Source organism: Erithacus rubecula (assembly GCF_903797595.1).
Source record: "Erithacus rubecula genome assembly, chromosome: 1".
Taxonomy (NCBI): Eukaryota; Metazoa; Chordata; class Aves; order Passeriformes; family Muscicapidae; genus Erithacus; species Erithacus rubecula.
Window position 1 is genome coordinate 70,574,981 of NC_136658.1, and position 14,153 is coordinate 70,589,133.

At 41.8% G+C, this 14,153-nt stretch overlaps 1 protein-coding gene across 1 annotated transcript in view; it reads right to left on the reverse strand.

Moving 5' to 3' along the window:
• Positions 1-13,197, reverse strand: part of ATP7B (ATPase copper transporting beta) — a 30,856-nt gene extending 17,659 nt beyond the window's left edge. Inside the window, exons 1-5 of the mRNA XM_079317617.1 lie at positions 12,903-13,197; positions 4,967-6,194; positions 3,200-3,436; positions 1,959-2,122; positions 997-1,158 (exon numbers count right to left, since the gene is read on the reverse strand). Coding sequence (XP_079173743.1) covers positions 997-1,158; positions 1,959-2,122; positions 3,200-3,436; positions 4,967-6,194; positions 12,903-13,151 — 2,040 coding nt within the window. The 5' untranslated portion in view covers positions 13,152-13,197. The remainder of the gene's footprint in view (positions 1-996; positions 1,159-1,958; positions 2,123-3,199; positions 3,437-4,966; positions 6,195-12,902) is intronic.
• Positions 13,198-14,153: the final 956 nt, after the last annotated feature.

The window sequence follows — 14,153 nt, forward strand, 5'->3', positions numbered from 1 at the left end:
AAATAAATACAATAATAATTAATAAATACTGAAGTTGAAAATTAAAGTGTCTAAAGTTAGTTTAAACCCATAGGACAAGAAACTGCAGGGCAAAAAATCCTAAGCAAAAATCCAGCTTTGAGTTTCCCTGGGGTGAGTTACTGCAGTAGAGCCATGCCTGCTGCCCAGATACCCTAAAAACCCAAAGGACACTTGCAAGAACAATGCACTTTACTTCCTACCTGCATCATGAAATGCTTCTGTGGCAAATTATGCTTTAGAGAACTACTCTGCCAGCCTGAACAGTCTACTAGTTAACATGTTAGTAACTGCTGCTGCATCAGTTCTGTGGTCTAGCAGCTCTTTTCTGAGTAAATGCTCTAGAGAATGGAAGGCAAACAGTCTCTGCTGTCCTCCTGACTACTCACTGCATGCATCTCATACAGTTTGATCTCTTCCCTTCTGGTGGGACAAAAAAGAAAAAAGTTATGTCCATGTCTGGGCTGTGATAACAGTAGATTTTATGATCTTTGTGATTACTGGTAAACCAGGATTTTTTTCATTTAATATCAGGCTGTATCACAAGCTGTTTCCATTCAAAAAGATGTAGGAATAGATGCAAGAATGTACAGAGATATGCAATACTTGTGGCATGAGCTGTGGCAAAACTTCTTTTACGGTCTTTGCCACTGTCAATAGAAAGAAGCAATTTTTTCTGAATTAGCAACACTTCACTGAAATTACTGTGATTCTACACACAGAATTGGAAGAAATGAATATATGACACTTTTGCCAGATAAAGATAAAAAAGGTTCATTTGGTAGTGTGTGTTTTTAGAGTAAGAGCTGGGGAGCCTATGCATTCCTGTGAAGCACAGCAGCTCACCACAAGAGCATAAAAACATGGCAATAACTACGGCATCTACAAAACCTGTGAAACCTCTCAAATATCAGCAGTTTATTTCCTTCTAAATTTCACCATGTGACTGTCCATGCATAAAAAATTTCTGCAGCCTACCTTGATTACTTTTATAATATCTCGAGCTCCAATAATTTCAGGATCAAACTGGATGTGAGCTTTGCTAGTCGCAAGGGCGACTGAGGCAGAGAATATGCCATTTGTTCTCATGAGCTTGGACTCAATGTTGTGAACACAAGAAGCACAAGTCATCCCTGTAATCTAAAGAAAAGACAATTTGGGGCAGTTAGAAATCCCCCACATTCACCCAATATTTGTAGGTGTACTTGAGACAAGGCCTCAGCATAGTTTTATAGAGCTGTCTGAAATGATACAAAGCTGAGAACACACCTATCCACTTTTATTATAAAATTGTGCAGAAAGCAGATATAACCACAGCCAAGTATCTGCATGGTAGCTCTCAGACATGCTATTAACTGCAGAAGTAGAACTAATATACTTCTATCAACACCTATATTAGCATTGCCAAAGCCAAACTCTACATGTGTATCTTCATCTCTCTTAAATTTTCTTGTGGCTTCAATAAGGCATGTTAGTTACCACTGTGTCTATTAACACAGCAGCAGAATGCTGTTCTCCATCATGAAGTAACTATCCATCAGAGAATAAAAACTGAGGAATCCATCCTTCATATAAGCAATTTACTAATTTTACTGATTTCACCTGAAGATTCTAGACCTCTATGCAAAGCCCTCAGCATCACATTCCCAGTTACTCAGAGTCTGTACTAAAGTGCCTTACAGAAAATTTCAGTTTCATTTCTGCTTGCTAAGAAAAGTCTAATCTGTACATAAAACTATCACTTAGTATTTCAGTGCTTTTGGATGGGCTCTTCTAAGACAAGTTGATTTTATCTTTTCAATTATTAAAAAAATAGTGTCACCAGCCAGAGCTGAGCTGCTGAAGCCACAACTGCTCAGCAAAGCTATTTGCCAGAAAATGAGTCTTCTAGATTTGACTTTTCCAAAACAAACGTATAATTTCAAATACACATTACTTACAAGAAGCTCCACTCGCCCTTCTGTTTCTGCATTATTTTCCATGATGGTAGCTTCAAAACCCAAATTCTGGATCAGCTGTGCTATTTCAAGAGGCTGTATGAGTTCTGGCTTGTATTTTATCTCTGCTTTACCTGCCATCAGTGCTACCAACACTGAAATAATTCCTGCAGTGGCAATAACAAAAGTATTAGATAATGCAGCTCCTCTGAGGGAAAGAAAAATAAAATGTTACAAATTACTGTCAGTGAGCACTATAACAACTTAGAGATATTATGAGCCTAATGATTTTTCTCTGTCTCCTTCTAGTGTTGTTCCCTAGTCACAACAGCAAATTTTTACAGAGACCCAGCCACACTGAGTTTCCCTTTAGCAACAAGAGGAATTGCAAGATTTACACATGGAAGGAGGTGAGTTTTGCTGTGATCTCATGAGAGAAAAAGGATGTTTGGAAGCAATCTTTGCATCCACTGCTGCAAGATTAGAACAAGCCCTGCAGCACAATGACCTTTTTATTTTCCTGTTCTCCACCCCTCCTTATTTTTTTAATAAATAAAAAAGCCCACAGAAATCTACAATTAGAATTGAAAATCAAAACATAAAGATCACAAGGCCAAAAACACTTGTTTTAAAGAGCTAGTGCTTTTTTTGATTTCTAAATCAAGGCAGTGAGACCATCACTGGGAGACTGGTGAGAGAATAACCAATAAGCAAAACCTCCCAAAGGCATGCTGACACAAATTAAATCAGACATTGCTAAGCCTCATCTGTTAATCTTCTACGTGGCCAGAAGAAAGGCAACCCTGGCCTGCAGACTTCTAGACTAGTAAACAGAACTGTGCCTAAGCTTACCCTGGCAGTGGAGCCATACATTTGTTTGCCCCTGCTTGTGCAAACATGCCCAAGCATTCCTGAGCTCTCAAGGGCTCTAGGGGAGATGGATTGCTTTGTAAACCAACAAGGCCCTGAAAAGTAAATGACAACCATTTCTCTGCTCTTGTCTTCAGACTTGCTTGAATTTTCTATCACATTACAACCTGTTAGAAGTGTGTTCATCATGTTTGTCCACCAGTGCAATAGGACAGCTAAACAATGACATAGTTATACCAGCACTAAGGAGCATTAAGTCTATTTAACTTCCAGATGTTGTGTGCCAGCCTTTTCCACCAATCTCATAGAATCTCTTTTCCATTTCATCATCACTTATTATTAGACTCTTTATATAGGAATCTGAAATTTATTACCATCTTCTTTCTGCAGATTTCTTTCAATTGTAGACACACATGATGCACAGGTCATGCCAGTGATTTGCAAAACACACTTCTCTTCTGTGGCTCCACTGAGCTGGCTTGACCCACCAGGGTTAGGACTGTCAGGAGGAGCATCTGAGGCATCACCTTGGCGAGGAGGCTCTGGAGCTCGAGGCTGCACAGCAGCTTTGCTGGCATCAGGCTGGCGCCTGTGTTCTCCAGCAGCGGTATCTTGAATAAATGCACAACACACTGAACAACTTACAGTGATTGGATGATGCAAAAGTACAAACAGGTCACATTTATCAACCACACAAGCCCTCTTAGTTGTTTAGAAGGTGACACAATAACCTTGGTCTCTATATGGAAATATTATAAGTTGTTACTATGCTTATAAAAATACATATTAGCCAGTACCACTTGCATGACCGTCTAAGTCTACAGAACTAGCTTTCCACATTCAGATGGCAAATGATTCCCTCCAATTCCAATGCCTTGAGCTGGCAGCTACCTCCACTTGATAAAGATACATTGGTGTCTAGAGGGCCCTCATCCAGCACAGAGAACGTGGTCCAGTCATACTCATTCTGTCCCTGTTGCCATCTATGCAGCACTCATACCACTTCATCTCAAACAAAGAAAACAACAAGTTTCTCAACAGATTTCTCTTTATGGCACAATATTCACACTGCAAGTACTGCAAAATGAGTATTGGAAGAACCCCAGAGACCTGAACACAAACAGGCCTCTTGCAAGGATTTTTATTCTTTGCCAGATATGGAACAGATACAGAACAGCTCCAGATGTGTTCACAAACTACCCCCCTTGGGCAGAGGTTTGTGTAAAGGAGCAGGAGTTGCTTCTGAACATGTTAAACATAAAGGGGTCCCTCCTTTTCCAGATGAAGTGGAAGATTTCCTACCAACAAATTATAAGACAAACAAATGATAATTAAACACCACATACAGCCCCCTCCTCATTTGTAGTAGTAGTACCACAGATTCAAAGGGACTGGACCCATGAGAGAAATTAACAGGATGTGGTTTTTTGTGATCAAACTACTTAATTTCATGCAAACTACATCAGCATTTCAAAGCAAATATATTTAGTTGAAGCAGATTAAAATTGCCACATACAAAATTTGCAAGAGAGGAGATTGTGCATCAAAACAACTTTTTAAACCTTGAGCACATGTACAAAATCCATACACTGCTGCAGCTGACATGTAAAAGCAGCTGTTCCCACCAAAGAGTACCTGCATTTTGCCACTTACCCTTGCTTAAAGCAAGGTTTAGTGAAGTAAGGCAGGTAAAAATACTTAAGAAATAAAGGTCAAAGGCTAAAGACACTAAAAATAGTGTTTATCTAGGTAAAAAGTGGTTTTAAATGAAAGATACTTCATTAAGTTTGTAGGTTTTAGTGCTCTAGAATGTAAATGCAAACATTTGGTTTGATAGATCTACTTGCAGCAGCCTATAGACACAGGAGGAAGCCTACTTCAGGGGGGATGAGCTATTTGAAAGGCCTTGTACCCCAGATCTTTTGGCTTCATAATGTGACTCTTACACCCACTGCTGCAGTTATTAGGGGCTGAAACAAGGTGCTTTACAGCTGAAACCTCTCTCCCCTGTTAAGTGAGGTGGGATCAGGAAATGCATTCAGAAGAGACAATGGCAATGCGATGCTTTAAGAGTGTCTCTCCAGAAAGGAATCTCAATGCAGACATTGGCACACTACCCACAGAAGAAAAATCACTGTTACCTGTCAGCACAGAGGCATCAAATCCCATGTCTTCTATGGCAGCTCTTAACTCTTCTGCAGTAGTGACAGCTGGATCATAGTGTATGGTCCCAGTGCCACCAGCTAGAGAAACTGCTACACGCTGCACTCCTTGTCTCTGTGACACGGCCCCTTCTATGGACTGTGCACAAGAATTGCAGGTCATGCCACCAATTTTGATGACAGCTGTGTGTGTCGTGCCTTGTGGTGGCTGTCTGGTGACATTGTAGGTGAAAGCACCTGAGGGAGATGCTGCTTTATTTGCTTCTGAGCCATTAAGGAGGCTCACTTTAAAGTTTCCAGGTGGAAGGGCTTCAATAGCCTGCTGCAAAGCTGACAGGGTGATTAAATCTGGGCTGTACTCTACCACTGCACACCTATGCTCCAAAGACACTTTAATACTTTTCATGCCAGGAAGATCTGATATATTTCCTTCAATGTTTCTGACACAGGACTTGCAGTGCATGCCCTCTATCTGCAGAGTCACTGTTGCTGTGCTACCCAACTCGGTGACCAGCAGATCCAGCCCATCACTCTCAAGACTTGCAGGTGTCTCCCTGGGGTTTGCATTCTGCAGGCGCTGGAGATCAAGGGCACCCAGCTTCAAAGGGGCTGATTTACTCTTAATGGTGCAGTCATACCCCATGTCACTGATGTGCCTCTTGAGGTCATCAGGCTGAATGATGTAAGGATGGTAAGCAACAATTGCTTCTTGGTTATCAAGTGACACCTTGATTTTTGCTACACCGTGCATTTTCCTGATCTTTCCTTCAATATTGGTGACACAGGACTGGCACGTCATGCCCTCTACCCGAAGCTTAACCACTGCTTCTTTCAAGCTTGGCAAATTTACAGTTGCTGCCGTCGACTTCTCTTCTGCTATGCTGGCATCAAAGCCCATACCCAGAATTTCCTGGCAAATTTGTTCAGGGTTTATTTCCGACTGCAGATACTTGATAACTGCATTGTTCTGTTCAAGGGAGACTTTAATTCTCAAAATGCCCTTCACCTTGGAAATATGGCCTTCTATTGACTGCACACATGACTGGCAAGTCATTCCCACAATGTTGACTACCACAGTATGCTCTTGGGAAGGTGGAGAGGGCACGGTTTCAGAGCTCTCCTCATAGCCCATGTTGTCAAAAGCAAAATTATGTTTCATTGTAGGCTTCAGCTCACAACCAGGAGGAGAATCAATGTTGGACAAAGCCTAAGGAGAAAGTGGGAAAGTAAAAATAAATGCATGTATTTTCAGCCCCATAAAAGCAACAACAGTCTTCATGTGCTCTCATGCACATGCTAGAAGTGCTCTCAAGGTAGTCTATATGGCCAAAACCCTTTACAATATTATTTTACACTTTGAATATATTACCAGTGACTTATGTGCATGATGATGAATCAGGCTTGTGACAGTCTCTTAAGCAGCAATTTAGAAAATACTGACTAGGGATATAAAAGCAGAATTGACTCAATATTCCTACCCCAACCAAGTAATTTAAAACTTGAGTTCTCTGCAGCTATAGGATACTTCCATGACACAGCCTGAGCTGCTCTTCAGAGCACGCTGTCACTGGCACAGTGGGTCACAGCAGAGAGTGTGCTGACTCCTCTCCAAAAAGGTCATTAACTGGCCCATTTTGGCCAACCTGCTACTTCCCAGGAGGAGTTCAAATCAAACCAAAGAAAACCAAAAAGCCCAAGAAAACAGAATCATAACTTTCCAAGAAATCTTTCCAGGTGCAGGGTGGGTCAGCTGCATGACATTTGAAGAGCTATATGCACATACACAAAGGCCTGAGCTCTCTGCATTTAATACATAAACCTTCTAGCTTGTAATCTGTATCTAACAAAGACCTTGAAAGACAGAACTGTAAGCAGGTATTTTTACTGTGGCTTAATTTTATTTACCTACTTGTGAGGCACCTAAGACTATAAATTGTGCTACAGTAACTCACTGATTTGATCCAACACCGATTATCAGGATGGACAGTACTGAAATAGGCCAGCCAGAAATGAACTATCTCTCAGTCAGATCATGGACTCAGCAATACTGGAACTCTACAGCTGAATGCATTCAATTCCATTGAAAATGCAATTAAAAAAAAAAAAAAAGGTGCCAATGCTTCTCACAAAACAAGTACTGAGAGCACAGACTCTGTCTCCAGTTGTTAGAGCCATGTGATGAGAAGGACTGAAAAGGGAAGAGACAAGTCCTAGATTGACAGATTTCATGGAAAGAAAATGAAAATTCATGTCCATGATTTAAGGCAACTTGAAATACTAAAGATCTAGATGAAAGATACTAGGATAAATCTATTTTCTTGCCTGCAAAGCCTGGGGTTCTCTGGCATTCAATAAAATACCTGATGCTGGGCATTACTGCAGGAAGAAGGGCCCAGTGGATCAGATTCAGTACTGCAGATCCTATTCCTATGACCCAAAAGAAATGTCCCTTCTCAATACCACAGCATGGATGAGAAGCATTTAGGCTGCTTAATAACACTAGACTGCATCCAGCTCATTTGATGCACTATTCAAAATTCATTAACTTGATTTTGTTTCACGCTTAAACAGCTTGGAAATAACAAGGTCTGGGGTCACAATCAAGACAACAAAAATTTAAGGTGAGAAATTTGCTTTCAGCCTTTTCTGTACTGTATTTGTTAGAACAGGAGGAGGAATGAGCAAGTTCAACTCTTCAAGATTATGGTGCAGTCCCTCCACTATCCTGACATCAAACTGTCCCTCCTGCTCCCCCTCTTCTGCTTGGCCTCGTGGCTGCATTCCAGGGATGCTGGAGAAGAGACAGGGGAATACTGTAGTCCTGGGTCGCCCTTTTGTCTCCTCCTCCCACAGGCCTGACAGCATCAAGGACACTGCTCTCCTTCCACTTAGTGTTAGTGAAATCCCTAACATACCTGGAAATGTGCCACAAGCACCTCCTTTGGAAACAAAGCATTAGCAGTTTATAGTTAATCAGACTTCCCTGCAAAGGTGGTGCCCTTTTTAAACACCACACAAAGACAGCCAAGATACACCCCCATTCTTGTGTCCTATTGTTGTGAATTCCCACAATTTGCAATATTAATCTGACCTTATGTATGGAAAAAAACCCTATCTGAAAACAGTCTCCCAACCACCACATTTCAAATGCAGCCTAAACTCAACTCACATTTATTGCAAATTCTGCCTCAAGAAGCATTATGTGGATATTGTCCATCATCCTCCCTTCCCTGTCCCTAGCTCCCCAAGGACACTGCCTGCTCTTATCAAAAACACCTGGTGATCTGTGTGACAGTTAGAGAAGCTCACCCTGTGCATCTTCTTGGGCTTACAGGACAAAGGTGTTTTGCCTTCTGCATCCCTTGGTGAAACAGAGTGAATGGAAGAGACAAGCATCTCTGCTTCACTGCCTGTCTGGCCACCACTTGCAGGTGACACTCAGGAACCATCACAGCTTTATGTCCTCCAGTGTGTTCCCTCCACCTCCACACTCACTCACTGTCTCACTTTTCCTAGGTGACATAAAGCAATTCAAATCAATCGTGTGAAAAGATCAGAGGGTATTTCTTGTTATCGAGGCTTTTGAAAAACACAAAAGCAAGGACTGGTTCCACTATTTCAGTGCATTGTAAGCCACAGAAACTTCAAAATTTGGCCACTGCTTTTTGTTCTGCATAAAAAGCTATCCCAGCATTCAGAAGAACGGGCAAAAATACTTTGTTTGCTACTTGTCAAAACCAGATCCAAGGATTCTGTAGGAGAAAAATCCTTGCAAACAAATTTTTAAATGACAAGGAAAAAATTGAGAGGGGATGTGGATATAAGAAAACAGAAAAGCTTCTTTCCCTTAAAAAACCCCAAAAACACACAAGTCCCAAAACACTGAAGCATCTCCCCCCAAGACCAATGAATATGCACATGTACAAATAAAGTATTTACAAAGCCTTTAGTATTGTTTTTACAGCTTCAAAAATACCCCAAACCCAATAGGCAGAAATACATCTATGTGTATTGCAAGAAGGGTATTTCTACATCAGACAAGAGGGAAACAGCAGATTCATGTAAAGACACAAAAGATGAGGCATACAGAAATGTGTCCATAGTTTTCCTCAGGCACACACTGGGTGTCAGAAAAGGGTTTCCTGATACCAGCTAAGACCTACATATAAAATGGCATCTATGAAGCTGTGTAGTAATTCAGAGACACTATCTGCAAGAGGACTAGAGAAACAATCACCACCAAAAATGCCCAAAAAGGTGCTTGGGTATCTCAGGAATTGTCCCTTCTGCTTTTTTCTGCCCAGAGAGAAATATGAACAAATTAATGGAACATCCAGAAGGGAATGTGTAAAATAACTGGCTCAAGTTACTCTTTTCACACCAAAGGAGAATGGCTCACTTTTAAGGGTAGGTTTACACCAAGTCTGTTTGCTCTACCAGTCTCATGTATATTTTTACAGGAAGTATGTGAAGAATATACAAATAATTACACATGAAATGTTGACAATTCTTTCCCTCCTTTGTTCTGCATGTAAAAGTTGGAACTGAAAGTGCACAGCAGAGCGAGTCTCTACTCTGAAAGCTAAGAATCCTGACACAAAGATGTTATGAAGCTCACATGAACAAAAATTTGAAGAAATTTGAGAAATCATTGACACAGAATCAGTAGTAGATGGAGAGAGCTTTAAAGAAAGCACCAGAACAGGTTAGAAAACACTTGCATCTACAGGAGAAGCTCTGATGAGCAGCAAATGAGCAGGAGTGTGGCATCTAAAGCCCAAGTCCCAGTAGAAGGATTTCAAAGCAAGAAACAAGGCATGAAGAACAACCCTTGATGTCCCAGACAGGAGCTGCAGCACTCATGCCTGTCCTGGGGCAAAGCAGAGCTTGGGAACAGCTGGAAAAAGTAGAGGCTCATGCTCCCCTTTGTGACTGCCTCCAACAGGAATATCATCCAACAGGAATATGTCCTGGGGCTGGAATAACTTTCTGTGAAAGCATGGAGGAGGAAAAGGGCAGGGAGATGCTGCTGGATTGGAAGCACCAAGTCTCAAACCCTGGTTTGGCACAGAGCTCTTGGCATCATAGGATCCAGTTCATGGCAGGTCCATTTGGGGAAGGTCTGCATGGCTGGTGGGGCAAACCCACCCCACTGAGGGCTGTCCTTACAGGCCTAGCATCATGGTCACCCATGGTCTCCCAAAACAGGCTCCTACTTTTGGATATTCCCATTCAAATATGCAAAGGCTGAGAGTTCAAGCAGTGAAGGGATACATAATAAATCTGAGAAAAATAACTGAATTCAGAAAAACCCCAAAGACAAGGAAACCACAGCACTGGGTGAGACCCTCACACATGTACACATGTCTTGAGAATGGATGCAACACCATGGTTGTGAACTCAACAAGGTTTGTGCCTTCCTTGGCTTCACAGCCCAGCCACCAGCTACCCCTGTCCAAGTCCCCATGCTGCCTCCATTGCTGTGTTCCATGGTCACCTCATGAGGTGGTCTGTCACCAGGAGAGCCATCCCTCTACAAGTTCCCCCTTCCCAAGAGGTGCAGCCACCTCCAAAATGGCAGTATAACTCTCCTGGCCTCTGCAGCACAAGGCTGAGGTTGTGATAGGTGCACTTCACAGCTCCCTGAGCATCACCCACACCAAAATCCAGCACCTCTCCTCTCTGTTCATCCAGCAAGGCTCTACCCCCTGGGCTGGCACTGCTCTCCTGCCCTCCATTGCCTGGCCTGCAGGCATGGGAACTTTCACATCCTAAAACTCAAGCACCAGATTCCTCAAAGTGATTCCAAGCAATTAGCTGGGGAGGAGATGGGGCCCAGCCCACCCAGCACCTCCCCCTCTGCCTCTCCCTGCTCACTCATCCACAATTGCTGGAGGTCACTGAACCTCTCATCCACTATGTCCTGAAGTTTTGGGCTGCTCTTTTCCCTGTACCTCTGGGGGCTGAAATCAGTTACTGCCCTCTTACCTTTGAGTGCACCACTGCCAAAGAATAATCTTATCTGTGTTTTACCTTCCCTACTTCCTTCTTTCACAGCACCTGATTCATGGCTTTGGATTCAGGCGGCAGCAGCACACAACTGAAAAGCCACACACTAATAATTAAACGCTTCAGATGTTTCCCAGTTCATTTTAGGGAGACAGTGAGCAACAAAACAAGGGCAGAGCAGCCACAAAAACATCAAAGGTCACGAGTCTCCAATTTCATGCCTGTAACAGCAGCACTCTGGCACACAGAGTACCCAGAAACTCAATCCTCATCCACCTTAACATTTTTCAGTGCATCTCGTTAGACCATATTGTTCAGATGTATTAGATCACAACTGGTTGTTCTTTCTCCCCATGTCTCCCAAATAAAGATTAAAAAATGTCAGTAGCTACCATATTCAGTAGCTACTTACAACACAGTTTGTTATTTTTCAAACAGTTCCTGAGTCTTAAAAAGGAAAAAAAAAAAAACCACCTTCTAAACCTGAATATCAAGATTCAAAGAGAATATTACTACAAAGCAGCCTTTATGAGGCTTCTGTTTCCAAAATACTAAGTTAATAATACTAATGCTTCTGCCAAGGGACTGCTATTCCCCACCTGGAATCAGGTTTCTCTGACAGTACAGATGATAGGTAAAGATTTAGGCAGTTGAAGCCAGTCTTAGTGAAATGACACCTACATTGCAGTTAACAAACCTCAGAGATCTTAACAGGCACTTCTAAATTAAAGGGAGCTGTGTAAATCAAGTTTGGTTTATATGAAAGGGGAAAGACTTGCTGTAAATGAAACATTTCTAATTTAGAATTAAAATAAGGTGAACTTCTTCGTGATGTCCTTCACAGCATCAGCACAAGCAACATATATATCCCAGTGGACTGAATACAGAGAAGAGATCCTTTGGTAGAACAAAGTCATTTATGTCATGATTCTTTTCTAGCCAATATTTATAATGCAAGATGTAACTCGAGGCAGAAAAAACCTTCAGGTATATTTGGTCTCTTCTGGCTGTTATTTCATTCCAGTCTGACACTATTTGAGCCATTCTAAGTATATGTAGTTTCAAAGAACATGAAAATACAGAATCACAGAACATTCTGAGTTGGAAGGGACCCTCAAGGATCAAGTCAAATTCTTCAGCAAGTGACTCATGCAGGAAGCAAACCTGCAACCTTGGCATTATTAGTACCATGCTCCAATCAACTGAGCTTTGTTCTGAGAGTTTCTTTTCCTTAAATATTCACAATATTCACTGATCCAAACTACATTACTGACGTGTACGTACATTTTAGACAGCAAAACCCCTTTAAAATAATAAACCTCGTCATGTTTCTATCAGCATTGATCTTTCTGTCTCTTCACTACAGCACTTAATCTCAAAAAAAACCACAGTTATATGCAACACTGAATTTAAAATAAAAAAGATTGCATAGATGTATTTATAAAGAAATTCACTAGCACCCACTTAACAGATATAAATAAACTTCTTACCTACAATAAGGATCTTTTAATGTTTCTCCAAACTAGTATGAGCTTCTGTGAAACTACTGGAGCAACTGGAGTTCAAAAGGAGAAATACTATTATGTCTTCTTCCTAAGAATGTCCACTCTATATTATTAGAGGTGGAGCTGAAACAATGCTCATTAGCTTCTACAGCATAAGTCATCATTAACATCTAGTTTCAAAGATTATTTTCAGAGGATCCCCAGAGGACTTTGTATTTGTACTGCTTGTTATGGGGTTGGCATCCACGCCGGGGATCAAGACAATTTAGATAAAGGTCTAATTTCCTTTAATATACAACCCATGTCCAACATACTTTGTTTTAAACTCACCAGTTCAAAAACACCATTTCCCTCCCAATATGCACCCCCCCACACACACACACACATCAGCCCTCACTGACCTGTCTTTCAACTGTATTGACTTCTGTCTTTCCCATGGAGTAACTCTGCAAAAGTTTCTCTTCTTTCTGCAAGTTCCTTCTCGCTTTTAGCGGCGATGCTGTCCTGGACTTTCCACCAATAATCAGTAGTTCAGGCACATCACAAGCTGCCTGCTGCTTGCGAATAGCCACCAGGGATATGTTTCTGTCGTTCAAAGTAGCTAAGTAGGACAGTTCCCTTTTCATTTTATTGTCCAGTTTTCTCTCCATTATTTTTCTGGACTTTAAATATTGCAATGCCAAACAAAAGTTTTACGAGAGCAGTTACTTGTTGTCCCACAAGCCACGCTTCTTTCAGCTACATTTACAACAGCTTGAAGAGTTCTGCCTGGCTAATCCATGTACTTATTAGGCATTCACCACCAAATCCCAGATGGAACCTGTGATCCTTATGTAGGCTGCTTGCTGCACTCAGCTACCTGCTCTCCCTGCCAGTTCAAATGTTTCCCACCAATTGCATCCCTGGTGCTTTCCAAACTGCGTCCGGCACTGCTGATCTCTGCACACGGCGTTGCAGCAGCCTCAGCCAAGGCTGCCTTTCACAAGCTGCTCAAACATGACCTGTGTGCAGCAGCCAGCACACAATCAGCCCACACACACAGGCATCAGCTCCTTGTGCCCATGTGCACAATCCCAGCTCCTACACAGGGAAAATGCTGCTCCACTTCCTCCTTCTGTGAAATACCGGGAGTTTCTTGGTAAAATGAAGTCCCCTCTAACACTGAAAACACCCCCACGATTACCTAATTAGATAAGGCTCCTACACCAAAGGTCTTTCACTCATTCAGGGCACAAGAACATTCATTCTTTGTTTCAAGAGGGAAAACAAAAGGGCGAGTACAATACTTACACTTTCTAAAATGTGCCTCTTTACCATCAGCAAGCTTTGCTTGCTAAAAACCAATGAACCAAACAAAATTAAATGAGCAATTAGTGCCTGAAAGGCAAGAAATAAAATATATTCTCCTTAAATTCTCTGGGCAACAACAGGAACATCTAATTTAGACAGCCAGACACATGACAGGTACCATCACTAGAAGTGCCTTGAGCCAAGCCATAATATATTTCTCTGGGGCTTCCCACAGCAAATTCACCGCACCATTCTAATGCAGTAAGTGGGATCTCCTCTTACCAACTCCACAGTAGTGGAGCAGTGCCACTTCTGAAGGCACTGCTGAACAGGGCCATGCATATATGCATTTACAAAATTTA